The 26,963-nt window shown below is 62.0% G+C and overlaps 1 protein-coding gene across 2 annotated transcripts; it reads right to left on the reverse strand.

Annotated features, from left to right (window-relative positions):
- Positions 1–241: 241 nt before the first annotated feature.
- Positions 242–25,092, reverse strand: TMEM201 (transmembrane protein 201). 2 transcript variants are annotated; one of them, XM_028108597.2, is made up of 11 exons: positions 24,958–25,092; positions 18,238–18,358; positions 17,563–17,757; positions 16,209–16,385; positions 14,455–14,804; positions 13,682–13,885; positions 8,079–8,308; positions 4,625–4,696; positions 3,756–4,055; positions 2,835–2,972; positions 242–2,342 (listed from the first exon to the last, which is right to left on the reverse strand). In XM_028108597.2, exons 1-11 carry the CDS (start codon positions 25,068–25,070, stop codon positions 2,245–2,247), a joined length of 1,998 nt encoding a protein of 665 aa, XP_027964398.1. In that variant the 5' UTR covers positions 25,071–25,092; the 3' UTR covers positions 242–2,244. The 2 variants fall into 2 exon arrangements, 1 of the variants encoding a protein (XP_027964398.1); XR_003610197.2 differs by lacking the exon at positions 242–2,342 and adding an exon at positions 3,105–3,524 and having other exon boundaries at positions 2,893–2,972.
- Positions 25,093–26,963: the final 1,871 nt, after the last annotated feature.

Below are 26,963 nucleotides of genomic sequence, written 5' to 3' on the forward strand. Positions count from 1 at the left end.
CTGCCCGCCCAGGCACCCCCCCTCAGGCAGCCGGTCGCCTGGTTCAAATCCCTTCACCTCCTGGGGACACGGTCACGCTGTACTTGCCGCGGCGACGGCCACCGTAAGCCCCAGGACCCCACTCGCAACTCCATATTGAAGAAATGAGAGAAATCACTTCTTGCCGTTGCCAGGACCCCTCCCCCCTCCCGCAGGCCTTAGCGGCCCGAGGGAACAAAATGAAGACCAGACGGACTGAGGTATATAGTTCAAAGGTTGGTATCTTTTTTGGTTTCCTTTTTTGCTTTTGTAAAGAAAAATAAGGTTGTGTTTTTTGTTTGAAAGAAAACATAAGTAAGCCCCCCTCCCCACTCTGCCTCTCCCCTGCCCCCTGTGGGGTGCCAGGAGGGGCGAGAGGAGAGGGGCGGGCACTCTGTGCTGGGGCTTCCTCAGAGCCACAAAGGAAGGGTATTTGGGAATGGAGATCGGCTTTGTTAGGCAAAAAATAAAATTAAAAAACTTGACACGCATGCCCACTCTACAAACGGAGGCCCAAAGCACCACCTCCATGTTGGCATCATTTCTGGCAGTGGGACTCGGGGTCCTGGTGCGGCCCCTGGCCTCCCAGGCCCCAGGTGCTGGGGTGGGAGACTGGGCAGGAAAGAGCTCTCAGGACAGGAGTGGGGGGAAGAGGAGAGAGGAAGAAGTCAGAGCAACTCCTTCCCCACATGGTAAAAAAAATTACTAAAAAAGCACCCAAGGCTTAAAAAAACGAAAGCTCCCTGGCAGGGAGAACTGAGGGCATCCTGCTGACCCGCAGAATGCCTTACCTGGCAACAATGTATAGAAAAATAAAACTAAACTTTATCCCTGAATGGTAAAGACCCTTCCTCCTGCCCTCACGACCACCACCCTCCCACCAGGCAGTCTCAGGACTCACCAAGACCGCCAGGCCCTCCCCAAGGGGCGCGGGCACCTGCAGGACACACACGCGGCCCGTGCCCGCGGCCCAGGCCCAGGGCAGCAGGGACGGGGGTACTCGGAGGGCCACATGCACACACACACTCGTTCCTCACAGCACTGGGGGGGAGGGGGTGTCCCTGCGCCAGACCAAGGGCCCCTCCCCCTTCCGCCGCTCGGGGGCAGGACGGGACCCCGGCACAAAGGCAGGGGTAGGGGGCAAATCTGTGGTAGCGGTCGGCTGGGCAGCGGCAGGGCCTGAGGGGAGTGGGGTGGGAGAGAAAGCCAGCCGCGGTGGCCTGGAGACCGAGGTCACACTGAGCCCACAGTGACAGTACAACAGAAGGGAGGAAGGAAGTGAGGCCCTCGGGGGCCGAAAGGGGCCAGGTTGGTGGCAGGGCAGGGGCGGGGTCCGGTCTCCTCAGAGACCCACGGGCTGTCCCGGGCCTGTCCCACAGGGCGATGCAGGCTGGGGGCTCAAGCGAGGCCCCTGTGGGCAGTGCACGGAGGAGGGGCCCAGGGCGCGGGCCTGGAAGGGGGGTGGGGTGGGCCCTGGGTAGTGTTCTCAGTGTCACGGGGCTGCTGCCTGGGAAGGTCACTAGAGGTAATAAGATGGGGGCACGAGAGGGCAGCAGGGAGGCTGGCGGGGGCGGGCGGAGGTGCTTACGCTAGAACTCTGAGGGGCCCTGGGCTGGGGACCCCAGGCACCCACCTGCCCGGCCAGGAGAGCCAGAGGGCGGGCCGGGTCTGGAGCTGATGGGACAGGGCAGGACCAGGGCAGGGGCTGCCCATCCTAAGAGGGCCGGCCCAAGGGCTGCGTTCTTCCCCGGGCAGGACTGAGGAGGAGGGGCACGGCCCCGTCCCTCCCTCCTCCCCCAGGGAACCTGAGGCGGCTGCGTGGGACCAGAGCACAGTCCGGAGACGTGGTCCCGGCCCGCAGCGCAGGGTCGGGAGGCAGCCGGCTCCTGCTGTAGGTACAGTAGTAGTGGCTCTCCTGGCCGGCGGGCTGGGCAGTGGGGGAGGGGGCCCCGGGGATCCCCGGCTTCGGGATCAGGGTCAGCACCAAACACAAGTGATGTCAGCTGAGGAGGCAGGCAGGGAGGAGAGTGAGCCCACGGACCACGCTCAGCCCTGCGGCCTGTTGGGTGAGGAGGAGATATCCCGAGGACAGCACTGGCCCAGCGAGGTCACGGGCCCCGGAGAGGACAGCGGAGGCAGCCCCTCGGGGGGGGCGGAGGGGGGCTCCGAGGCCGGCAGTGGTGGGAGCGGCATGCACCTGGGCGCCGGGAGGCTGCGCACCACAGGTCAGCGCAGGGCCTGGTACAGATAGGCCGAGGTGAAGAGCACGTTGGCGGCCAGGCTCACAGCCAGGAGGCCCCGCACCGGGGAGGGCCTGAGACGACCTTGAGGGAGAGAGCGGAGAGACACAGTCAGAGGGCAAAGGTCAGAAGAAAGACCTGTGGGTGGCGGAGTGGCGGGGTCGCCGTGCCGCGGACCACCGGCCCAGCCCCCCCGGGGATGCTGCTGCGGGGCCCAGAGGCCAGGAAGACCCCCTGCGCCTGGGGTCACGTGGTCAAGCCCTGAGGGACAGGGCTGAGGAACTCCACTGTTACTGGTACTAAATGTTACTTCGGTCAAATCTCAGCAGCTCCCTGTGGCCAGAGGCGGCTATACCAGCGCGGATCCAGACCCTGATCCGAGGGCAGGTGCTGTCTGCCGAGGGGCGGCTGGCCCCAGAAAGTGCTGGGCGGGGTAACCCACTGTCTTCCGCCACTCGAGAGCCCTGGAGGCCTTTTTCTCTCAGGGTCCCAGACAGACCAGGAGGGGAGGAGAGAGGCTGCAGCCCCATGGCCCCCACGCCCCCCTGCCTTCCACCCCCAGGTCGGAGCACAGACCTCGCCAGGCGGCGGCCTCCTCCGCGCACCCTTGGGTGGTGGTGTCCACCACGCAGGTGGATGACTGAGATGACTCGTCCTCTTTCTTGATGGACCGGGTACTGCAGGCACTGCCTCTTTCTGGCACTGACCTCATGTCTGCGGAGAGAAGGGGTGTCTCAGTGGACATCTCACCCCCAGGGACAGACGTGGGGCAGTGCTACCTCCAATCCCCGGACAGTCCTTGGACGTGGCCAGCCAGCCCTGCCCGTCCCAGCCCACTTGCCCTACCCTGGGCAACGGGAGGCCAGGTCCTCGATGTCCTGGCTGTGTGGCTGCCAGGAGCAGCAAACTCCACGGCCAACAGGCGCTGACAGATGGTGGCCACAAGCAAGGCCGCGGGAGGCGGGGCTGGGGGGTGGCCAAGGCTGGGGAGTGGGGTCTCAACCCGTCCTTCCACCTGTCTGGCCAGTGTCCAGACCCACCGCGGCCGGATCTTCTGACATTGTAAGGGGCACAGCAAATCCACGCATTCATGTGAAAGTTCTAAATTTTAAAGGTTGAGGCCTAATTTTAAAAAATTTAAAAAAATGCTTGGCAGGACACCACCATTTGAGCAAAACAAAAATATCTGCGACCAGACAGGTGCAGGCTAGCAGGGCATGATGCGTTTTTGATCCATCCCAAGGAACAAAGGACCCTCAAGGTCAACTGTAAAAGAAAAAAATAAAATCAGGCAATGGAGGGCAGCGTCTCAGATGGTTCAAGGTCACCAGAAGGCAGGCCGGGAGTGTCTGGAGCTTGGGAGAACAGCTGCACGTGCCCAGGGAGGAGCAAGGACAGTCCCTGTGCCGGGTCATCCCACACCTGCACGTGACCAGAGGCGCTGTCACAGCTCGGCCGGGCTCTCCCGACTCCCGGGGGGCGGTCAGAGGGTCGTACCCATGGTGAGCTTCGTGTCCTGTGCCGGCGATCTCTGGGGGACGTGGGGCGGCTCGATGGGGAAGAGGCTGCCGTTGTGGGGCGAGTGTTCGTCTGAGCTGCTGGGTGTGTTGGGGACCTCCCCGGGGGGTGACGGGAACAGCAGCAGCTTCTGCCCCTTCAGGTTGAGCCGGGCTGGGCTGATGAGGGGCCTGCGGTGGCGCAGAGAGCCAGAGCTGGAGGCCACGGAGCCGGCCACGGAAGGCGCCGGGGAAGGGAGTGGGGAGGAGGGGCAGCACCCCGACAGCAGAGAGAAGTAATCTGGAGGGCAGGAGGACAAAGACAACTTCGGGTAAGACTGGCGACAAGGCGTGAGTGTCCCCCACTGTCGCAGCTACCCTTGTTACGGCGGCCTTGTTCCTGGGGCTTCTCCCCTAGTAACCCGGGAAGAAAGGCAACGCCGCATCCAGACGGGGGACAGAGGGAGGCCTGCCGGGGCCTGAGGGCGGGCAGAGGATCACAGACCCTTTGCCACATCCCTGCTGCCCCGAGGGCACTCCTGACTTAACTAGGGTCAGTGAACCCCAGCCCTGCTCCTGGAGGGATCTTGCGTGTGCGTCTCCATCAGTCATCACTGATAAGGGTGACAGCATGGTATCTACTCCTGGAAACTACCGCGCTCATGTCACAGAAGAGGAAAGCGAGGCATAGCGCTGTGAGTCACTTGCCCAGGGCTGCACAGCTGGGAGGCACAGGGCTGACACCTGAACACAGGCCCGTCAGACCCTAAAGCTCACGCTTAACCACACTGCTGTCCCACCCACAGGATGCTCTGGAAACCCCGGCCCCACACTGCCCCCGCTGGAAAGCAGCTTCCCCGTCCTCCTTACCTGAAACAGGAACCTCTCCAGATCGAGACACCTGAGACGGAGGGCGGCTCCCGCTGAACAGATACCCCGAGTCTGGAGAGGAAAGAGAAGGGCGACACGTGTCGGGCCGTGGTGATGACAGCCGCCCACCCCCTCCATTCTCCAGTCCCCGCTCTCCTGACATTTAACCTTTGTCACTCACGTCAGGCTTTCACGAAAACACACGCCCTCAACTGACTGCGTCTCTCAGCGAAGAGAGATCCGCTTGGCCCGCTCTCAGCTTGCAGAGAAAGAAACCCACAGCGGCCCCTTGCCCCCATAGCTACTCCTTCAGCCTTCTGGGGTCCCCCACTCCACTAACCTGCGCCTGCCGGCCGTGCTGCACCTCAGGGGGCACCGAACGTGCTGCTTTTCTTTTTCTCTTTTAAATATTTTATTTATTTATTAGACAGAGAAACACAGAGAGGGAACACAAGCAGGGGGAGTGGGAGAGGGAGAAGCAGGCTCTCCACCGAGCAGGGAGCCCGATGCGGGGCTCGATCCCAGGACCCTGGGACCATGACCTGAGCCGAAGGCAGACGCCCAACAACTGAGCCACCCAGGCGCCCCATCACATGCTGCTTTTCCTCAGCCAAGTACACCCCGAGGGCAGAGACACCACCCCACGTATCCTATGTTCCCCCAGCGCTCGGCTGAGAGCTGAGTGTGCAAAGATCCAGCGGCCGCCACGTGCCGTCCTCAGCGGTTGCTGCTCCACCACCCTGGGGGCTCTGAGGGTCCCTCGGTCACAGCATGCCGCCAGCCCCTTCCCCCACAAGGCCCGGGGACACAGAGCCAGGTCAACCCGTATCTGGGTAAGGGTGGCCATGTCGCCCAAGCACAGAGTCCTTTCCAGAACCTGCTCTGTAGATGCTAGGAGAGCAGTCTTTGTCGAGCATGAGCTGTAGGGGCGCAGGGATGAGGCCGGAAGCAGGGAGGAGCAGAGGCGAGTAGGGCGAGAGAGAGAGAGAGAGACACACACACACACACACACACACAGGAAACGGGAACCTGGCCTGGCGCCTGAGCCCCGGACCACCAGTGCCTCTTGGTTACCTGAGCCAAGGAGCTGCAGAAACTCATCCTCAACGCCCCCAGCAGGGAGACCCTGGGATCCCACCTGTCACCAGACACTCCGAGACCAGCCTGCGTCCCACAACTGCCCTGCTGTCCTTGCCTCCAGCCCCACAGGGCAACAGGGAGGCCGCGGGTCCTCCACGATGGGTGGGGGACCCTGCCTCCACGGCCTGCGCTGGTTCTGGGATGCCACCCACCGCTCCAAGGCGCTTGAAATGGAAGCCCCCCAGTTCGGCCCCCCGGGGTCAGCGTGCACGGAGAGTCGTCCCGGGAGCGTGGGGCCCAGGGCGGGGCTGCTCCTGGCTGGGCAGGTGCCGGGCTCCTGGCGCCCTCAGCAGTCGGACTGTTCCCTCCCCACGTTCTCTTCAAGGGCCACAGGGAACAGACAGGGACATCTCTGTTCAGGGGGAAAAGGAAAACCATCCGAGTGTGAACTCGGGATATGAGCAAAATGGCCTTTAACGGCCCTGTTCTAGAAGCTTCCCTGACATCATGCCCATCTCAGCCCTGAGGCATAGCCTCTGGCTCTAGACCCTCCCAGGGTCATGGGCTGGGGGCCTGCTTGGCTGCACCCAGCTGATGGTTCCTGGCACTTCAGTTGCCCACATCAGGTGCTCACAACACCACCACGGCGCGTGTATCATCACCAGCCCGGCTGGTGGTGAGGGAGTCTGAGCACCCCCATTTTGCCTCCATCAGACCGGCAGCTGGTGGGCTTTTCTCCAGAGGAAGGGGCCGTGGTGGGGAGCCTGGGGCTCACTTTTTCAACCCTGAGCTTGTCCTACAGGGAACAGGAGGGGTAGGAAGGTGCCCCTCGGAGGTCAAGTCCCTGCCTTTCACCCCATAGGACATTAACCGGAGTCATTTCTTTATCTTTCTTTCTTTCTTTTTTTTTTTTCAAGTAGGCTCTATGCCCAACATGGGGCTTGAACTCACGATCCCAAGATTGAGAGTCGTATGCTCTACTGACTGAGCCAGCCAGGCGCCCCAGTCATTTCATATTTTAAAGAGCAAAACAAGAGGCAGACTTCTCCCACAGTCTGCATCTCTGTCCCTAAAACGGCCATCAGAAGGCTCTGGCAGGACCCGAAGTGAGCTGGTCCCACAGAGGCCTGGGAGCTTGGGGCCCTGTCCCCACCTTGGCCCCAACCAGCCCCACCCTCATCCCCACCCAGAAGGCCTGATGGGACAGCTCCAGAGAACACTCTAGGGGAAGGGCCCAGCTGCTGGGCCTGTCAGGTTCCCACATTCAGGGAATTCCAGGGTCACCCCCACCCCCAGGGCCACAGGCAGGGGATCAAGAACTCTGCTGAATGACCATTCCCGGAGAAGGGCGGCTCGCCCAGCAAGCCAGCTCACTTCTGGTTACGCAGAACTATCTGGAGTCCAGGCGTCTGTACTCAGGGCAATCACACCTTTGGCCCTACCCCGAAGGCCTTGAACCCTACCCACCGTTATGACTTATGACCTGTCCCTCCTGCGGTGTGACCCACCCTCTACCCAGGAGGACGCCTCAGCTCAGGAGCCAGATGACTGGGCACAAAGCCCAGCCTGCAGGGGGACCCTGGGCAAGTCACGGGGGGAGACTGAAGCTCAGGGGAGCATCCGACTGGAACTGGAGCCTCCAGCCCGGCGGAGCTGCCGAGAGGCCTGAACGAGACACCGACTGCAGATTACCAAGCCTGGATTAACTGAGATGGCATCCACATTCTTGGAGGCTGGGATCCTGCCTCGTGGCTTCCTACTCCCAAGCCTGCTACCCACGCAGCCAGCCCCCAGGACACAGCCCGAGGAGGAGGCAAGCCCAGTCCGCCCAGTGGCTTCCCAGAGTGCCGAGGGCCATCACAGAGAGCTTGCCAGGCTCCGAGGAGGAAACACTCGATTTCATTTGTAACTGACTTCCCAGGAAGACTGTGCTGGAAAAAGGTGAAGGATGAGACTCTCGGGACAGGGACCAGGCAGGTCTCGGTCATGCCAGGGTCCGCATGCGGCAAGCACTCAATAAACGCGGGCAAATTTTCCAGCCCCCAAGGTCGCAAAACAACGACAGTAATAACGACAGTAAGGATGGTGGTAGAAGAGAACGTCCGACGTGTGTGGCTGTCTACCGAGTGCCCGCCGACCTTCTAGAAGGCGCTTTGAATGTGTCACCTCAGTTTGCCACAAACACCCACAGGCAGGTTCTGCTACTAACCTCGTCTTCTTGGAGGGAAACCGAGGCTCAGAGAAGTGAGGCAGCTGCCGAATGGACGCCCCAGGATTTGACCCCAGTTCCGCCCGTCTCTATGGCAGGAGCTCTAAGCACCCTCCTGCCCCGCGGCCAGCCCCGCTCTGCCCGCCCTTGTCGAGCGCCCCTTACCTGCCCGCGTCAGGGAGGGTATGGTTCCCAGCGAGAGGGCCCGGCTGAGGCGGCCTGGCAGCGAGGAGGGAGAGGCCCGTCGAGGAGACCGGAACAGCTGCTGGCTGGCGAGTGGCAGGAAGCCGGGTGGGGTGGGGATGAACAGAGACGGCGAAGGGCCCGCGCTCGGGCAGGGCACAGCCAGGCTGGGGCTCGCGGGGAAAAGGCCGGCCGCGTCACGTGGGAAATACCTGCAAGAGCCCGTTGGGCACGGGAGACAAGAGGAGGGTCAGCCCCGGGAGGCTCTGGAGGCGGCGGCCTCCGCCCAGGTCCCGTCCCCTCTCCCCTGGTGCCAGGTGGGGCCGGAGTCGGGGTCCCAGGGAGGCGTGCGTTAGTTGAAGCAGAAAAGCAGTCCGACCACATTCACGCCATTAGGAGCGGGTGGCTGGGAGGAGCCAGCGTGACCCACCCCTCCCTGCATGCCCCCTCCGATCCCACCCACCCGCCCCCTCGGCTTCACAGCAAACTAGTTCCACTACTAGTCTCGGTATTAAAGTGACACTGTCGCCCTTGCCAACCTCACGCCAACCCTTCGCCTTGAAGCAAAGATGCCCAACCCCATGCCAGGCACTCAGTGAAGGCCAAAGGCCTTGGGCTCCCCCTGGCCACTTTGTGCCCGTGCCCAGAGCCTCCTGACAGGGCGGCTGAGCTCGGGGAGCCCCCTGCGCCCCAGGGCCCGGCTCCGGGAATCCCGCTACTGCTCTCTCGTCTTGGACACTCGTCTAAAGCCCCTTGCAGAGCGGAGGGGGAGGCGGCCAGGCTGGGGATCCTCGGGAAGAGGCTCTTGGGGGACACAAGCCTAACTCAAGCTTAGACAAGACCGGTAAACGATCGCAAGGCTGCCCAACAGACGGAAGGTGACAGTGTCTCTTTAACTCGAGAATGGGACAAATCACACAACAGGACCCGGTGGCCCCAAGCCAGATTGTCAACCATGCTTCTGATTAAGGCAACCGATTACAGAGGGAGGAGAGGGACAGAGGCAGTTAATACATTAGTCCGCCGTCTGGACGGAGCTGGGGGAGGTCCAGCCTTACCTCAGTCCCAAGGGACAATTGGGGCCATGGACAAGGTGCCGATGGACGGGCAGGCTGGCTCAGGCCCTGCAGCAGAGCCGGGGGCCTGCTAAGGGACCCACCCCGCGCCCCTCGTGACCAAACGCTCAGGGCACCGCCAGCCAAACTATACAGTCCACTTATTTCCCTATTTTTCACTCCCAGTCCTTGCTTTAAATAAATCCTGTGAGGCAAGCGTGGGGTCCACGGTTGCCCTCCTAGAGACTCATATGGGACCTTTTCAATGCTTTCCAAAGTGCCACGAGGCTACGTGGATGTCAGAACCAAAGGCGGGGCCCCCGGGTTTGGGGGACATGGGGAAATCGTGGCAGGAACTCATCAAGCCAATCACCAGAAGGATCTGGCCAACTCCAGGCTGGACGCACCCACGCTCCACATGCTGACTTGTTTTGCCCAAGCCTATCGGACACCCACCTCCTTGCCCCCCAGACACCTGAGGAAGGTTTTGTCTCTACACAGATCGATTTGGTGTTGTCACTGTAGAACTGTGATACCATGTGGCAGGATGGCGCCACTACTGTGGGGGAAGAGCCAGAGGTCGGCAGGGGGGCACCTCACTCACTGTGGGGGCAGGGAAGACGCACTGGGGCCTTTGGTCAGCTTGCTCTGATCGCGTGTGAAGTTCTGTCCCCTGCCGGGGCCTGCGCCTCCCCGAGGACCGGGTGGGGGCAGGGCATGCCTAGGCCTGTCCAGCAGATGGCAGCAGGACTCTGCGCCGGGCCTCCTGTGCCCACCCCCTACCACAGAGTCCACAGCGTGCACCCCGAACCTGGGCAAGTGAGGGGAGAGGCTCCACGTCGGGCTGCAGGGCTCAGAGGTGGTCAGCTCTGCCCAGGAGAAGCTTCCAGGGTCTTTCCAGCTCTCCCCTGCTTTTCCCAGATCCTGCTCACACCTGGGGCCGCCCCAGGGCTTAAAACCCGAATCTCTCAGCCATGTGGCACAGGAGCCGTTCCCAATCTCTGATTCCACTAAGAACGCTGGCCCTAAGGAGCTGGTTCTTTGGTCCGAGCCCTCCTGCTGTGACACACAGGGACATCAGTCACCTGGCAGATCCTCTGTAAAGTGCCAAGGGAGCTGCCATCATGGCTCCGCAGCAGCTGGTCCCTGGGAACCTCTGCCAGGCTCCAGAGAGCTCAGAAGTATAGACGCTTCCTTTGGCTAGCAACCCCCCGCAGCCCACCCTGCACCCTCAAACCCCATCTCAGAGAGGCACTCAGCCCCGAATCCAAGTCTGTACGCTTACTGGGATAAACGGGTTCTGGGATGGGGCAGGTGGCTGTCCCATGTCCCATCTGACACTAAGGGGGCCGGCCGGTCTCTTTTGATCCAATCCCAGTCCGAGATGGGAACGGAAGGAGAGAAGGACTACATTTTAAGCAGCAGTTTATTGAGACGGGGGGAAAGAGGACCCAGCAGGGCACGGGGGACAGCCGGGCCCCGAGCCGTTCGGGGCCCGCGTCGCCAGCACCCAAACCTGACTCCTGTGGGCATGCCTGTGCCCCGAAGTCCCCTGCCCCGGCCCAGAAGCCTCTGAAGGAACGTGAAAGAACAAACAAAAAAGACATGGTACCTGATGCCCGCCGGTGAAAGCAGAGCCCCGGAGGCATTTATTGAAAATACAGCATGAAACACACGACATCTACGGCCAGGAATTACGGTTACAGCAAAGAGAGTCACCGGCCAATCCTCCGCAGGTGCGCTACACAACCAGAGAGGGCGAGCCACTTGGCAAGAGTCACAGACAGAAGGGACACGGGCTCCTCCCCGGGCGGGTGCGTCGAGGCGGTTGCTCAGCCCACGGTGGGGACCCCAGACTCGGAGAGAGAAGATAGCCAAGCGGGCCTCCCTCACGTCTTGGAGACAGTCACCCCGACCCCAGGTGGTCTGACAGTTGTCCCCAGTGGAGGGGACAGAGGTCCGGGGTAGGGCGACACATTTCCAGTTAATAAGCCACGATCCCAGTGCTGCCTGCACTTCCTCAGCTGTTGCCAGTAAACATCAGAAGGTGCTGGAAATATGCTCCAAGTAATGAAAGGACAGACACGTAATTTTAAAAAAGTCACACAGAACTCTAAAAAGCCCAGGCAGCCGCGCTCTGGTGAGGCTCATCTCAGGAGGGTGACTTCCCCTCCCCGCTAGAGGGCAGGAAAGACATCTGCTCAGCAGGGGCTCCTGGCCAGCAAGAGAGCTGGTTATGGTTATTATAAATAATTTAACTTAAATACACACATACACACAGATGTCCTGCTTCTACTCAACGCCAAGAAAAGCAGTAATTAGCATCACACTGTCCGTTTCCTTGAGAATGAGAGATTCCACGTATGAGGGCACGCACAGCCACAGACCACCGGCTCTCGGCCTGGTACCTGCGGCCTCCTCTCCCCTCCCGGGCAGACTGATGGGGGTGAAGGGACAGGCAGCGGGCCGCCCCCGCCCCCCGCCCCCGCCACCGCCCAACAGCCAAGCCAGGCCAGCAGGGCTCGCTCCCGGTTCAGCCAGGCTCCCCCCTCCTCCTTCCTGGTCAGTCACCTTGCACCTCACCCTCCGCAGAGAACAAGCCGAGCCCAGCCAGGTGGGGCCGAAGGGGGCAGCTCCAGACCCACCCGGGTGCCAGGGTGGGGCAAGGGCTGCCGCACACGCATCTGAGTGGGGCGGGGTGGCTTCTTAGGACCCCGTGAGCATAGAAAGACCGTGACGGTGGGGCCCAGGCTCCATGAAGGGCCTGGCCAGGGTGCTCTCTGATGTGCCCCTCAGGCTCACATGAGCCTCACGCGCCCGTCATCTGCTTTGCCTTCCCCCAGCTCCGATGTGCAAAGGGGAGTGGTTGGCACCCTTGGGGTCCCATCTGGAGGGGGACTGATGCTCAGAGCGATGAGTGGCAGGGCACATCGGCCCTGGAGGGAGTCATCAGAGTGCAGAATGCAGGACGGAGACAGCCTTGGGCTGCCCACCTGCGGGGACAGCGCTCAGAGACGGCACCCTAGGCTAACTATTTCCTCTGCATGCGGGTGGCACTTCTGTGTCCACAGTGTGTCCACGCCTAGGGCAGCACTCAGGGGCCCTGGAGAAAGGTCCACCTCTCATTTCACAGACAGTAAACTGAGGCTGGGAAGAGCCCGAGGCCTGGCTGGAACCAGCTAGTGAGTAGCAGGCGTGCTTCCCCGGGAGCGGTGGCTCTGTCCCTACTACCCTCCTGCTGCCCCACAGGGAACTGGAACGCGGGAGTCTCAGTGGCCTCCATGAGCAGCGCCAGGAGCCAGGAGGATAGTGACAGGCCAGAAAGGGACAAGGTGACAAATGACCCCGTGTCATGTGTGTCACTCTTGGGCCCCTGCCCCGTGCTATCTGCAGGGAGCAAGAACTTTCCCCAGGCACCATACGGGGGCTGAGTGGAGGGAACGGGACAGCCCAGGCACAGGGTAGGGGAGCGGGCCAAGAGCACTCAGGCGTCCATTGCCAGGTGGGGCAGCCTTTGCTAGGGAGGCCTGCACCCCAGCCCCTGCCGGGGTGGGCGGAGGGCTTGGCCACCAGGACTGGGCCCTGGCTTTTAAGGGCAGAGCAGCTGCGCCTCAGGAGAGGAAGCAGCGCGTGCGTGCCCTGGTTCTGTCTAGCCCACAGCAGTGCCTGAAAAACAGATGAATAAAGGAAAGACTGCTCGGATCCCCACCTGGACGAACTCCCCCAGCAGCCTGGCTGCTAAGAAGACACCTGCTGACCATAGGAGCAGCAGGATTCTCTACTGTCCCCCTCGAGAGCCTTGCCCCACACACTCCTGGTCAGGCCCAGTCAGGACCCAAGAACTGTGTTCTCCATTCCTGGGGAAGGAAGCTGAGGGACCATGGGTCTCAGAAAGGTCTTGGAGCTGAAAGCGAACTGTAAACCTGAAGGCGCAGCCCTGTGTCCTCTTGCTGCCCCGGCTCTGCGAGGGGTGGCCGGACCACTGTCAGGCCCAAAAGGATGGACCAGGGAAGTGATGTGGGGACCAGGCGGGGGGGGGGGGGGGGGCTCTGCTCCGGCCCCTGCTCAGCAGCACCTGCCCATGCCAAGCAGCCCAAGGAGACCATGTGGCAAGGGTCCAGCCCATAGCCACTGTCACCAGCCCGAGCCAGGGGCTCAGGGGTGGAGCAAAGTGAGAGGAGCAGCAGGGACCCGACGCTCACCCACCGTGTGAGAGCCAGGGAAAGGGCGCGGCCAGGGTGGGGGCTCCTGGAGCTGCCGGCTGGAGGCCCTGGGTCAGAGGCAGGCTATGTGGGTGCCACCCGTGATCCAGTCTCGGGGCACTGACGGGGTCTTTGGCCAGAAAGACAGCGGCAGTGGTGGGCAGCTAGAGGACACTTGGGAGGGTGGCTTGGTAGTGCCGGAAAGGACAGGGGGCTCTAGGCTGGGCAAGGGCAGGAGTGAGGCAGGTAAGACGCAAGTCAGAGGGGCCCTGCTCCGGGCCTGTCCGTCCGTCTGTCCTCCCCCCGCAGTCACTGCTGCTTCTCTGACCTTCGGGGCCGGAACCTCCGCGGGCCTGTCGCCTTCCTTGTGGCCACTGCTGCCGTGAAGCCCACCAGGCAGCACAGGGATGTGGTGCTGAACTTGAGTGTGTCCAGCCAGCCGGGTGAGGCGGCCTGCAGGTACTGCTCAGTCAGGTGCAGCCCCAGCAGCAGGGCCCACAGGCAGGTGGAGAAGGCATCGATCCTCCGGAGCCTGCGGGACAGAGCAGGGGCGGCGGTGAGGGCCCAGGGCGGGCAGGGTAAGAACCTATCCCCTTCTGCCACTTCCAGCCTCCCACGTCCATCCCTGGCTCTGCTTAGAGATCAGAGTCCAGGGCCAAGAGGAGAGCGGGGGCCTCTTCCCACACCCACATGCTGCTTGACTCTGGATGGGCCTCCAGATCCCAGCCTATACACCCGGGCTGAGGACCGTCCCTCAGAGCCACTGGCATGATGCGAACACCATTCGGTACAGTCTCCAAGTGCACGGGGGGGCTAGGGACCCACCTGGTCCCCCAACAACCGGAGAGGTAGGCGGTCATTATCATCCCGACTCTGCAGGAGAGGAGCCTGAGGGGGACAAGCATGCCAGGTGGCCGAAGCGCACGGCAGGTAGGGGCAGGCCAGCTCTAAGTGCCACCACTCCCTCGGGCAGGTCACGCTGGTTTCCTCTGCCCGCCCCCCGACTCCCAGCCGCCAGAGAAGAGGGACCATGTCTTGTTCCAGCCACACCACGGAGCTTTTCCTCCCACCGAGTCCCGCCCCACCTGGCTCCACACGCACCTGATGCGGCCAGCCAGCAGCATGGCCAGCAGGCAGGTGAGCAGGCCCAGGGCCACGACGCCCATCTGGTGGCTCTGCCCGAAGGCCCAGGCCTCGCGCAGCTTCTCTGCCGCGTGCTCGGGCAGCAGGCCCAGCAGCTGCTGCCAGCCCTCGGCCCCCGGGGCGGTGCTGTTGTCGGGTGCGGCTGAGCCATTGCCACCGGGCGGCAGGGCTGGGGGCAGGGTGGCCTCTGGGGCAAAGGGGTTGCTGGTGCCATAGAGCGCAAGGGTCAGCAGAAAGGTACAGGCCAGGAAGGCGAGGGCGCGGAGCACGATGACCTGGACCGGGGCCTTCACCGCGGATGAGAAGCTCTGAGGGAGCGAGAGAGACTGGTTAGCGAGATGGCCAGCGCCACCGACAGCCATTCCCAGTGCCCGCTGTGCGCGGGGGTCTGGCCAGGGCCCCTGCCAGGGCCCCAGAGCACTTGCTGAAGAATCCACCTGGTTCCAGGGGCGCCTGGGTGGCCCAGTCAGTTAAGTGTCTGACTTGATCTCAGCTCACGTCTTGATCTCAGGGTTGTGAGTCCAAGCCCCCCGTGGGGGGAAAAAAAATCCACTTGGTTCCTGATGGTCAGAGACAGTGTCTTTACTGGGCCTTAAATTCTTACATACTCCCAACTTTGTTTCTAGGTTTACTGCTGTGTTCCACTGATCTGTCTCCTTTCTCAGCCTCCAACCACCGCGGAAATCACTACGCTGGGTAGGCTACTGCTCTACGTTCTTTAGAGAAATCCCTTTTGATGTCATTGTGACCTGTTTTTTCTAATAAGATTTTCGTTTTGTCAAGTTCTCATCAAAAGTTCCTATCATGCTCTTAACTACACACAAAGATGACTCAGGCCAAAATGAAGTTAAAAGAACACAGCAATAAGTTGTTTCGTCTAGGAACACGGTGCTGAGGAGAAAACCAAAGGTCAGAGTGTCTGGCTTCTGGCTGTGCAGAGGTGGGCGTGGGGGCCGGGGCTGTGGCCTTGTGGTCAGGGGCTTGGGTGCAGCCTGGAATATTTCTGGGGTGGGTGGTTTTTTTTTGTTTTAAGATTTTATCTGTGAGAGAGAGAGCACAAGCAGGGGGAGCGGCAGGCAGAGGGAGAAGCAGGCTCCCTGCCGAGCAAGGAGCCCGATGTGGGGCTTGATCCCAGGACGCCGGGATCATGACCTGAGCCGAAGGGAGACGCTTAACCAACTGAGCCACCCAGGCGCCCCTGGGGTGGATGGTTTTACTTCTAAATACACCTGTTTCACATTAGAGTTTTTAAACCAGAACATTCTATCAACCTAGTACAGTGATAATAATTAAAAACAGCTTTAGCAAGACAGTCCCGGGTTCAAATCCTGGTGTGTGGCGCTCTGCAAGTTAGTTTAACTCCCCAAGTTTGGTTTCCAGCTATTAACTGGGGGTCATGGGGCCGAAGGGCAGACCCACCATGAAGGGTGCCGTGGGGAACCCATGCCAGTGTCGGGGAAGCATCCACGTACAGCAGGGCCCTGACAACCCCCCCCCCCGGTCAAGAGCATGAACACAAACGCAACACGATCTTGAGCCCCTCTTCCTGGGACCCTTGCTTGGGCTGAGGACACGAAGGGGCCTACGGACAGGCGGGGATGGGGCCCCTGGGAAGGCTCTCGGCTCTGAAGAGCTGCCCTCCACGCACGGGGCTTCTTGCCCCACTCAAGGGTGGGAGCTGCCGCACGCAGTGGGGGGGGCCTCGCTCCAACCTGCGTGTGGGTCTGGTCGGCCTCCCGGCGCCGGAACTGGTGGCTGAGCAGCAGGGCGCGCAGCTGACGGTTCTGGTGCTTGATGTAGTACTCGACGGCCGCCTGGCAGGGCCGGCACAGCTTGTACATCTGCTCCAGGTGGTGGCGGTACACCTCGATCTCTTCGTCGTACCTGCCCTGCAGGGGCGGGGGCACGACAGCGGCTCAGCGTCCTCGGGGGTGACCCCAAGCAAGGCGTCCCTGCTGGAACCTGCTTCCGGTGGTGCCCGACCCGACCGATGGCCCGCTGCCTGCGGTGATGCCGGCGCCCGAGGGGCAGGCCCGGCCCAGAAGCCGGCACACAGCAGGGGCCCACGGGCGACAGGGGCCTCTCTAGCCAGGTTCTGTGGCCGCGCGGGAGGCACCGGAAGCCAGGAGCTCGGGCCGTGGGCCCTGCTTCAGGCTCTGCTCCTGGGCTCCAGGAAGGCAGGTGAGTCACAGGAGAAACAGCTCCGGGCTGACGCTACTCAAGCGCAGACAGAACCACCCAGAGGTAGGGCCCGCCCTCCCCCGAAGACCAAGCGTCCAGAAAACACTAGAGAGTCAAGGGCTTGCGTGGGAGCTGAAGGGTCCTCTGGGCTTCAGAAAGCGCCCAGATTCGAGTCTCAGCCCTCCTGGCTCCAGAGATGCAGCAACACACCTCCCCTTCCCCAGGGGAGTCAAATATTGCAGTCTGCAGTGGCCAGGAAACTTATCAGCTTGGTCTCTCACTGGGATCAAATATGCCAGAACGACTGCTCTGGTTGCCAGACTGCACACGCGTTCCCTTCTTTGTGCAGGTTTCCCATCTCCCCCTGCTCAGCCATGGCTCCGTGCTGTACTCCTTCCCGCCCGCAGAACCGTGGGAAAGGTGGGCTCTTCTCCAATGGTCAGGGGACCCCCAGACAGGGCGAGGCCTGGCGGGGGGGGGGCAGGCAGCTGGGCTGTGCTAGCTAGCCAGGCCTGCTGGGCTCCGCGGTGGGCCCAGGGGAGGCAAGCTCCCAACACCGGGCTGCTCGGCAGTACCTAGTTTCCTCTCCCAGAAGCTGGGAGCGTCCTCCGCCAACTCCAGAGCAAACTGCCTGCCCAGCCAGTGGACAAGACTGACCCAGGGACACGGACAGGACGGCTCCGACAGGGCCTGCACGGGAGCCCAAGGACCCCCCCCCCAAGCCCTGCACGGGGACAAACCCCTCTGGCAGGCGCTGGGGTCTCCACGAGGTGCCCGGGCCGGGAGCCCTGGTGGCCGCTGCCACACGGGGTGAGGAGGGGGCCCTGTGCGCGCCTCCCCGCAGCAGCTCCAAAGCGCCTGGCCCCCGCCTCGCGCCCACCTCACCTCGTCACGCGGCGCGAAGGCAGCCAGCTGCTTGATCTTGGTGGTCTGGTGGTGGCTGCACCTCCGGCACAGCAGCACCTGGCTGCTCACCCACTGCTGGGGCTGCGCGGGGGCGCGGGGCCCGGGCGCGCTGCTCACCACGTGGTTCAGGTGCTCCAGGTACTGGGCGGGGATGGGCTTGTTGTAGTCGCCATTCTGGGGGGCGGGGGGAGGGGAGGGGACAGGAGTCAGTGGGGGAGCCCAGCCCCCCCCCCCCACCGACAGGAGAGCCGGACGCCCCATCTGGCGCCACTCCAGAGAAAAGGTGGCGGATCTCATTACATGCAGCGGCGGGAGCTTTTCTTCCAAAAAGACTTCATGTGGAGCCCCCAGAGTGCAGCCTGCCCCCCACCCCGCCAACCTGCACCCCGCGGGCTGGCCGCCTGGGTTTGTGCGTGGAGTCTTCCCACAGCAGAGCCCGCGCGCTTGCTGACGCCGGTGGCGTGGGGCACAGCTGGGCGGTCGCGGCAGAGCATGGCCCGCAGAGCTGCCACCCAGCCTCCGCAGGGAGCCTGCCTCCACCTGGTCTGACGCAAGGCCGGCAAGGGGCTTTGGAGCCAGAAGGACCTGGCTATGGACCCCGACCCTCCACCTGTAGTGGCGTGACACTGCCACCCCAGCTCCCTGGGCCCGTACCTCCTGGAAGCCATTGTACTGCTCGCAGTGGGGACAGTCCCAGCAGTTACGGTTCCCGTATGGCACGACCGTGTCCTGGTTGCAGAACCAGCAGTTGACGATGGTGTGCGTCGGCTTCATCCTGTGGACGAGGACAGGGTCACGTCAGCCAGAAGAGCTCTGCCTCGCATGCTGCAGGGACCCGAGAAAAAGCACGGGAAGCAGGACGGGGGACCCAGAGCCGGAGACGCAGCGGGCTGGAGGAAATGACTCGGCGAGGGGCTTGGCTGCATGTTGAGGGCTCACCAGGAGGACCGGCAAGGAGGCAAAGGCTGGGTCAAGCTTCTCCTTAGGCCACAGGCAAAGCCTGCCCGCTCGTGCTCTGCCCAACCCCCTGCCCCAATGGGGACAGCTGAAGATGCACCCGACCCTTTAGCTCCTGCTGGTCTCCATGGGAACCCAGGGCCACCAGCTCCTGGCGTCCTGGGGCTCAGCAGGGGGAGTAACAGGGGGCCAGGCCCTAGGACCACCCTCCTGAGGCCTGCAGACCCCGGGCCTGTCCCTGGGCTGTGGAAACGGTGCTTCTCTGGGAGTTTCCAGATGGCAGGAGCCTCCTGTGCTACACAGATGAAAACCCCAAGAGATGGAGGCCGAGGACACTGAGGGGCGGGGACTAGAAACAGCTGCTCAGACTGGAGCCAAGCGTCCCTCCTGGGCCGGGCGGGGGGGGGGGGAGGTTACGGGGGGTGGGGGGGGTGGGAGACAGGGCAGGCAATCCACAGTGGCCTTGGTTGGCCACACATGCGGAGACAGGTGGGGTCTGCAGGATAATCCCGGCCCAGACACTGGGGGATCTGTGCTCTGGGCCCCTCCGCCCACCTCACTGGCTGTGGCAGGGGCCAGGGGGAGTAGAGCGACTGCCCAACAAACCCCCCCCAGCCCCAGGGATCTAGAAACCACGTAGGCAATGGGCGGCAGCTACTTGAGCCCTGGGGTCCTGGCCTCACGGCTCCCGCCCTCCCCGCCAAAGGCCACCCCCAGCTCTGGGGTACTGCCTGGGCCCCTGCTGCAGTGGGCAGCCACGACCTCGTGCTTCCTCAAGCCAGAGGCCCTGGCTCTGCCAACTTCTAGATGTTAGCCCCAGGAAGCTCCTTCTCGCCCAGCTGGGCCTGCACCTGCCAAGTGTGAGCGATCACAGAACCTGTGCATCCGTGTGTTACGACGATCCGAGGACACGAGACACATAAAGGTGCTCTGTAATGCAAAGGGCCAGCTCGGTCACTCTCCTGTCCCTGGGCTTGCCAGGGGCCTCGGAGGAAGTTCCTGGAACCGCAGCTGCCTCCTGGCCTTGCCCCTCCCTTGCCCCCTACTGACCATGGGCAGGTTATGAGGGTTGTCCAGGCCTCAGTCCAACACCTGCCACCTGGGGACAAGAGCATGTCAAGGGTGGGAAGTACCAAACAATGCCAGCCTAAGTGCCTAATAAATGGTCATGAGGCTGGGAAGGGGTTGGGGGAAAGGAGGATATGCAAGGAAGGACCCCAGGGTACAGAGGGCACCCTGCATCGCCCCCAGCAACCACAGCGGCACACTCTCTGCCCCTGTTCGGGCCAAAGCCCTCGTGATGGACAAGGGACCGCCACGTCTTGTCAACAGCAGGAGGCCAGAGCAAGGCCTAAAAACGGCCCCGCCGCACAGCACCGCGATCACGGCTGTGCGGTGTGGCCTCTGGGCAGTCACCTACCCCCTGGACCCTCCGCTGCTTTGGGGATAATGATAATCCTTGCCCCAAACGGAGGCCGCCGAGAGGATCAAACCAGGGCATTTAGGAAAGTGCTGAGCCTGGCAGGTGGTTGGCTCAAGGCCCTTGGACAGCTTCCCTGGGCTCTGCGCAGAGAGCGGTGGGAGTGGCACCAGGCAGGGCAGGCAGTGTGGAAGCCTGCCCCGCTATGTGGGCACTTGGCTTGCCCTCTGCTAACTTGTACCTGCTTTGCAGGTGTCTCTGTGATGGCGCCAGCCGAGAGATCTCTCTCTCCCGCCCCCGGGGCCCCCCCATCCTCACCGTGGGCCTCCTCTACCCCCCCAACCAGGCCACGCCTGGCCTCTGGAGAGAAGCCAAGCAGAGGAACCTGCAGCCTCAGCGTCAAGGGCAAGCCAGGCAGGAGGTAAAGGCGCCGGCCCTGGGGACCCACGGGGGTGAGCGGGACCTGCGGCTTCGGCCCCAGGGAGCCCCCGGAGCCCATCCTGCCCCAGGAAGCCACCATTTCCACTCGGAGCCTCCAGCTCCACTGCTCAGGAAATGAGCCTGGCCTGGAAACGGGGGGCAGGAAGGGGAGGCAGGGGATGAGCTCTGGTCCCTGGGGCCAGCCAGCCGCTCTGGCTCCTGTCCCTCTCACCCGTGGCAATCCCTGCCCGGGGCAGGGATGCGGGCGGGGGTCTCCCGGCCACCGAGTCCTCCCCCACAGCTCCTATGCGGTCAGTCCTCAAAGGGTCCAGGGCCCGGGAGCGGCGGACGGGCCAGCGGGCCCTGGGGTGCCGGGCACGAGTCAGCCGCTCACCAGCGCTGCTCCTCTCAGGGCTGCACCCACCTCCGCCCCCACCTGGACCTGCACCAGGCCCGACGAAGGAGTGTTAGGGTCTCTATTCTGAGCCAGCACTGGTCCTACTCTTGCCCAGGGAGAGGCTCCCCCTGGTCCCCTCCTGAAACCTCCGAACGCTTCTCCCCCAGCCAACAACCCCCATCCCAGGGAGGCGCTAGGACAAACCACTCTGAGTAGTGGACGAGGTCCGAGGTCTGACAGCCTGTCCCTGTAACACAGGCAAGAGTGAGCCGGCGCCGGGGCCAGGCGGCCTGAGGGAGGAAGGCTGGGCCCCAGCAGGTGGGCAGACAGGAGGGTCTAGAAGGGTCCACCCAGCTTCTGCTACCTGCGTGCCGAGCTTCTGGGCTCTGCTGGAGCAAGAGGCCTGAAGCAGCCAGGAGCAGGGTAGGCCCCTCGGGAGAAGCAACGGGCAGGTACCTGCTCCAGACCCACCCCTCCACAAGCCCTTTTAAACACACAAACTGGGGGAAAAAGATGGGACACATGCTCTCAACAATGGTATCACCCCATCAGCTCTGATGGACATTTAGTTACAACACAGCTCATGCCCTGACATTTCCTACAGATGGCGGCGGGGGCGTCTGTTCTAGGAGTGAGCCCACCACTCTGAGGGATGCAGCTCTACACCCTCGACACCTGCTGGGAGCCCGGCACCGTGTCACATGGAGAAGACTCAAGGATGGGGCCCCATCCCTATCCAAGCGGGCTTAGCGTCTGGGGAAGACTTGTGTCCATGGGTCCTCCAGGCCCCAAGAAGGGCCCAGCCTCCCCTGAGAGGGGCCTGGCGGACAGACAGCTTATGACTCTGGGCACTGGTGCTGGCTGCGTGAAGTCTGGCAGACGGGCTCTATGAGAGTCAAGCTGGTTCCCTCAGGAATCAGGGGCAGGGCCCCAAAAGACAGCGCAGGACAACCTCACAGGTGAAGGGGGGCCTTGCTGGACCTCCAGGTGCCTCCTCACTTGCTCCTCTGTGCCCTGGGTGCACAGCACATGCCATCCTATCCGGCCAGGAGAGTCCGAGCAGGTGCCCCTGGGGCTGCAGCACCAGCAGCACCAGCAGCACCAAAGACAACTTGGTGCCTCCAGGCCTCCTGCCCAGCCTCAAGGCAGTCCTGCCAGCACCAAGCCAGAAAGCCCCCAAATCCACCTCTCTGGGGGCACACCTGGCCTGGGGATGGCGGACTGCCCTCCTTCACGTCAGCACAACCGGTGTTTAACGAGCACACGCTAGGCTTGTAAGGAGACAGAAATGAGCAAGGCTCTCCACTTCTGACCTGGACACGACAACGAGAACAAGTTCACAGGGCAGCTGGTGACAGATGTCACAGGAGGCCAACAAGCAGAGCATTTGCCGTTACCCTAAGGAACGGGTTTGCTGGTCAGCAGGGCACAATGAGCAGATGGCATTCAAACAGGCGGGGCTGCTGGGCCGAGGGGGGAGGGGACACCCAGCGTGCATCCAGGGAGTGGTGGCCCCTCAGCTAGCAGCCGGAGTGTGTGGCCAGAGGTGGGCGGGAGACAGGGACTCTGGACGCCAGGATGAGGCTCTGCGACTTAACCCGGGAGGCCGCTCTTCTCCCTCTCCAAACCCCAGAAAGGAGATAATCCAACAAACACCCATGGGTGCCACGGGAGGCCCCTGAGGCCCTGGGCAGGGACATGCTGGCAGAAGATAAGACCCTGGACACAATGCGGAGCAGCAGAGTCCGGAGATGGGAGTCGGGTGGGGGCAGGAACAGGCAGCCATCGGGAGCGCCTGGAGGCAGGGCAAGCTAGCCCAGGGAAGTGGAATGCAGGCTCCCAGCCCGTGCAGACAGTGGCGGCCTCCGGCGCGTGCTCAGCAAGGACCCAGAGCGTGCGGCTTGGTCAGGAGCTGAAGGGCTAGAATGGATCTGCTGTTCAACAGAGGCAAGAGGAGGGCACGAGCCCAACCCCTCTGAGCCCCGGTTCCCTCATCTGGAGAATGGGTTTCTGGAGGGCGGTGGTGTGCAGGTACTACCCCGCACGTCAGCACCGAGTTACTAACAATCCGGGCAGGACCGGGGCTCGGGAGGATTGCAGCCCTTCCGAGAGGTGGCCTCTTCCTCAGGCTCCCGGGTCACTCTGCCCTCTAGGTCTCCGCCACCTCTGTGCCGAGCCCACTAACACCCCACCCACCCGAGTCGCTTTCCAGAAACAACTCTCCTCACACAGCCTCCCCCAAAGGCACGCAAATCCCATGGTGCAGCCAAAGCCAACGTTCCTCACTGTCACAGCGTCTTCCCTGCTAGAGGGAGAAGGGCTCAATCTCTGCAGGGCTGGTCTTGCTTCTGGAGCCGGACAGCGGCCAACTTAGGATGCTCAGACAAAAACCAGTGCTTTTTGAAAATCTCAGAGCATCCTGGGAGAGGTCTGGTCCTTCTCAGCCCAACCAAGAGGTCCCCATGCCACACCATGACTCTGGGGTCATACCGCTGGAGTGAAAAGGCCTGCCAGGTACGCTCCTGGGTCCCCTTGAACCAGCTTGCCCAACACTGCCCCGAGGCTCCAGATTCCTGCCTCCAGGAGAGGGAAGGTTGTGGCTAGCAGCCCAGGGGAGGGAGAACACGACCCTGCGAACAGCCACAGCTAAAGACACAGGAGCGGGAGGTACAGTGAGCAAACCCAGTCCAAATTCAGCCACACTAACACACACACCCGAAGCCTGAGCCAGGCTCCGACCCTCGGTGTGTTCCCCACCCCAGGGTAGCCAGCAGACAGCAGTGTCCAGGAGACAGGCCAGGCCCTGGACTCCCCTCTGCTGTCCACATGCTCTGGGAATCCGAGCAAACCGCCACGTGCCCCTGCACTTCAGTTCCCTCATGTATAAAATGACCACTTTGAACCAGCTGGTCCTGGAAGCCCCTCCAGCTTCCCGAAATTGGGCAGGAACTGGAACACTGGGAGACATGGGGTGTCACGGACCCCCTGAATTAGAAGCTCCTTCTATCCCCAGCTATCCTCCCCTGGGAGGCCACCCCCTCCTCAGCCTGCCCGTCTGGCTCACCCTGCAGACACAGCTGATGTTCCTCCTACCCTTCCTCCTCCAGGAAGCCTGTGACTCAGTCGCCCTCACTTCTTTCTCCCTCAGATGAGAAGCAGCACATGGTGGCGGTTAAGGAAGAACCACCAGACTGCCCAGGTTCAAATCCCAGCTCTGCCACACCTGCCGCTGAGTGCCTGCAGGCAAGTCCTTCTCTTCTCCTACCCTGTATCTGAGCTTTGCGGGTCCCTGTGCTCAAAGTACAAACCCACCCACCCTGTCCCTAGGATGTGTTCACAGCCCTATCTTTTTTCCCTGTCATCTGCCGCTGGAGCAGATGCGGAAACAGCTGGGCTGCCTCTGAGGCCCTGCTCAAACAAGAGGCCACTTGGCTTTTATCCCTGACCACGGAGGCCCCTCAGAGGGGTCAGCATGATCTTTGAGCCCTGCCAGGGCTGGGGCAGCCACTGAACCAGCTCAGCAGCAGCAGCAGCAGCAGGCTTTCCTGCCCCAGGGGTTAGCAGTGCAGGCTCCAGGCCCAGGCGGCTTCAGTTCACACGCTGGTTCTTCTAATTAATGACAATTTACTCAGCTCTTTTGTCCCTGGGCTTCCTTCTCTACGGGCTGCTGGGGTCGTGACTCTGACTGGGCCCCTCTGAAATGAGAACAACGCCTGAGACAGCGTACGCCGACCAGAAAGTGCTAGCTAGCATCAGTCCATTCCAACGTGTGCCCGGAACAGGGCTGAAGGCGGACAAGAGCGCAGTGCCATCTCGGCGGCTCTCTCCCGCAGGGTGTCGGGGTGGGCGTGGGGCGGCCCCGCAGATCCCGCGGCTCGGCAGGCACGCGTCTCCGCGGGGGAGGAAGTTTGTAACCCACGCGCTGGCCGTCCTCGCCCGCCCCGCATTTCTGGGATCCCCGAACCCACTCCCCGGCCGCTTCCCCACCACGAAGCTTCCCAACCCAGCAGCCCCCAGGGGCACGCGGGCGTGCACAGAGGGTCCCGGCGCGTGGGCGCCCAGGCCGGGCCCCCACCGCCACGCCGCGGCCTCGCGGGCAGGGAGGAGCCGTGCGGCCCCGGAGCGGGCCGGGGCGGGCGGAGGACGGCGGGCCGAGGCCGCGTGGGCCGCACGCACTCACCTCCGCGCGATCCGGTAGAGCAGAACGCCGGCCGCGGCGCACGCCGTGACCCCCAGGCCGCCGGCCAGGCCGGCCGTGGGGCAGCGGGCCAGCAGCGCGCTCACTCCCTCCATGGTTCCCCGCGCGGGCGGCGGGCAGCGGGCGGCAGGCGGCGGGCGGTGGGCCGCGGGGCTGGGGGCCCAGGGCCGCAGGCGGGACGCGGGGCGGCGGCGCGCGCCTCCTCGCGCCGTGACCTTCGCCGCTTTGTAGCCGGCGCGGGCCCGCCCCCTGACTCGGCGCGCTCCCGCCGCGCAGCCAATCGGGGCTCGGGGCGAGCCCGGGGGGCGGGGCGCCGGCGGAAGCGGCGGCACTGGGCCGAGCGCGCCCCCCCGCGGCGGGAGGTGGGAGGCGACGAGGCGCCCGGCGCTTCCCCCCGCCCCCGCCCCCCCCCCCCCCCCGCCTCCTGCAAAGTCCGCCAACCTTAGCGCCCTGGGGCACAGACTGTAAGTAGTCTTTTCTCCCGCTAGTCCGGTCTGCCCAACGCTGGCCAAGACCAGCCTGCGCTCGAACAGCTGTTTTGCTCCAAGTTGCAGCTCTTTTAAGCCACTCCATTAAACAAGTAATAGTTAATGGAGACATGAACGTCCATCCACAAGGGCGAGGTTGAACGAATCACAGGACAGCTCTACCTCGGAACTTCGGAACGTAAGGTGGGAGCTATAAGTATTGGCCTGGAGGGAGGATAGTTAAAAAAAAGGGGGGGCGGGACAGGCACACTGATTTTGGGAATAACTCAGTTTGAATAAAGACACTCCTAGAATGTGTGTACGCTTGTAGGAAGTCGAGGACTGTTAGCGTTGAGCTGCAAAGTTACCCCAGGGGTGTGGATTTAGAGAAGATTTTTATGCCAGTTTCAGTATTATTGGCTTGAGATGAATTACTTTCATAAATAAACAAAACAAAAAACCCAGCTGGTTGTAAATATTCGTATTCAGTTACACAATACATGTCTCAGTGTCCACACTTTTCCAGTGTTTCTGAGGTCAACACTGGAGTTCTTCCTGCGGTGGACAGTGTCGGTGTGGGGTCGTTTAGCAGCAAACGTTACCATTGTTTCCTGTTGCCAATTAATCTGTCCTGCACCCTAGTCACCGGCATTTCTAGGAGCTGCAGAGAGGGCAGGGAGCAGGGCACAGGACCCAGGGGCTGGAGAGAGGCTGCTCCTGTTTCTTCCACGTGGGTCAGAGCCAAGGCCTTGCTTTGGCCACTTTGCTGCTTTCACCACAAATGCACAAAGAGTAGTGAAACCTCCTTTATAATGTGTGGCACTGTATTTAAGTACCATTTTCTTTCCAAGTTAGATTCGGAGACTGCTGTGGACAACTGTGTCCTGGGGGTTACACTAGTGTAATCTCACCTTCATCGGTGGTAGTGCCCCTGGGCTCGTGATCCTTGAGTGAACTGAATGGTTTGCTGGACCTTGGCTTCGGTCAGACCATTCCACAGGCTCAGATGCCCCCTTTAGCTTATATTCATCTACCCAACACGCACTACAAACCCACTACTGGCCATTTTACAACTTACCATCTCTCAGACCTCAAGTCATTAAACCTCTGAGCCTCTCTTATTTGTAAAATGTGGATTATGGTAATACCTGCCTCATGAGGTGGTGTCAGAAATAATTTCCATGAGAAAATACAGAACATCTTACACAGTGTTTGTTACCCAGTGGGTAAGCAATGAGGGTTTTCCAAGTCTTATGTATATAACTACTTAAAAATAATGAAATCCCAATGACTGAGCTTGTGCCCAAGAGAGAAATCATGGGATCTCCCCATGGACAGCTCAAACAGCGACAATTCCCATTTTAAATCTGACAAGCCACTTTATGGTTTCTTGCTTTTCTTCCTACTTTTCTGGTGCTCACCTTTTTCATTTCAATGTTCTGGTGCAGTGCAGAAGCAATTAGAGAACTAAATGGTCAGCATCAAATTTATTAATTCAAGAATGTAGAAATGAAAACTATT

The sequence above is a fragment of the Eumetopias jubatus genome, unplaced genomic scaffold (genome assembly GCF_037043125.1).
Source record: "Eumetopias jubatus isolate StellerSeaLion01/CBP00866 unplaced genomic scaffold, mEumJub1_p1.0 scaffold_4, whole genome shotgun sequence".
Classification (NCBI taxonomy): Eukaryota; Metazoa; Chordata; class Mammalia; order Carnivora; family Otariidae; genus Eumetopias; species Eumetopias jubatus.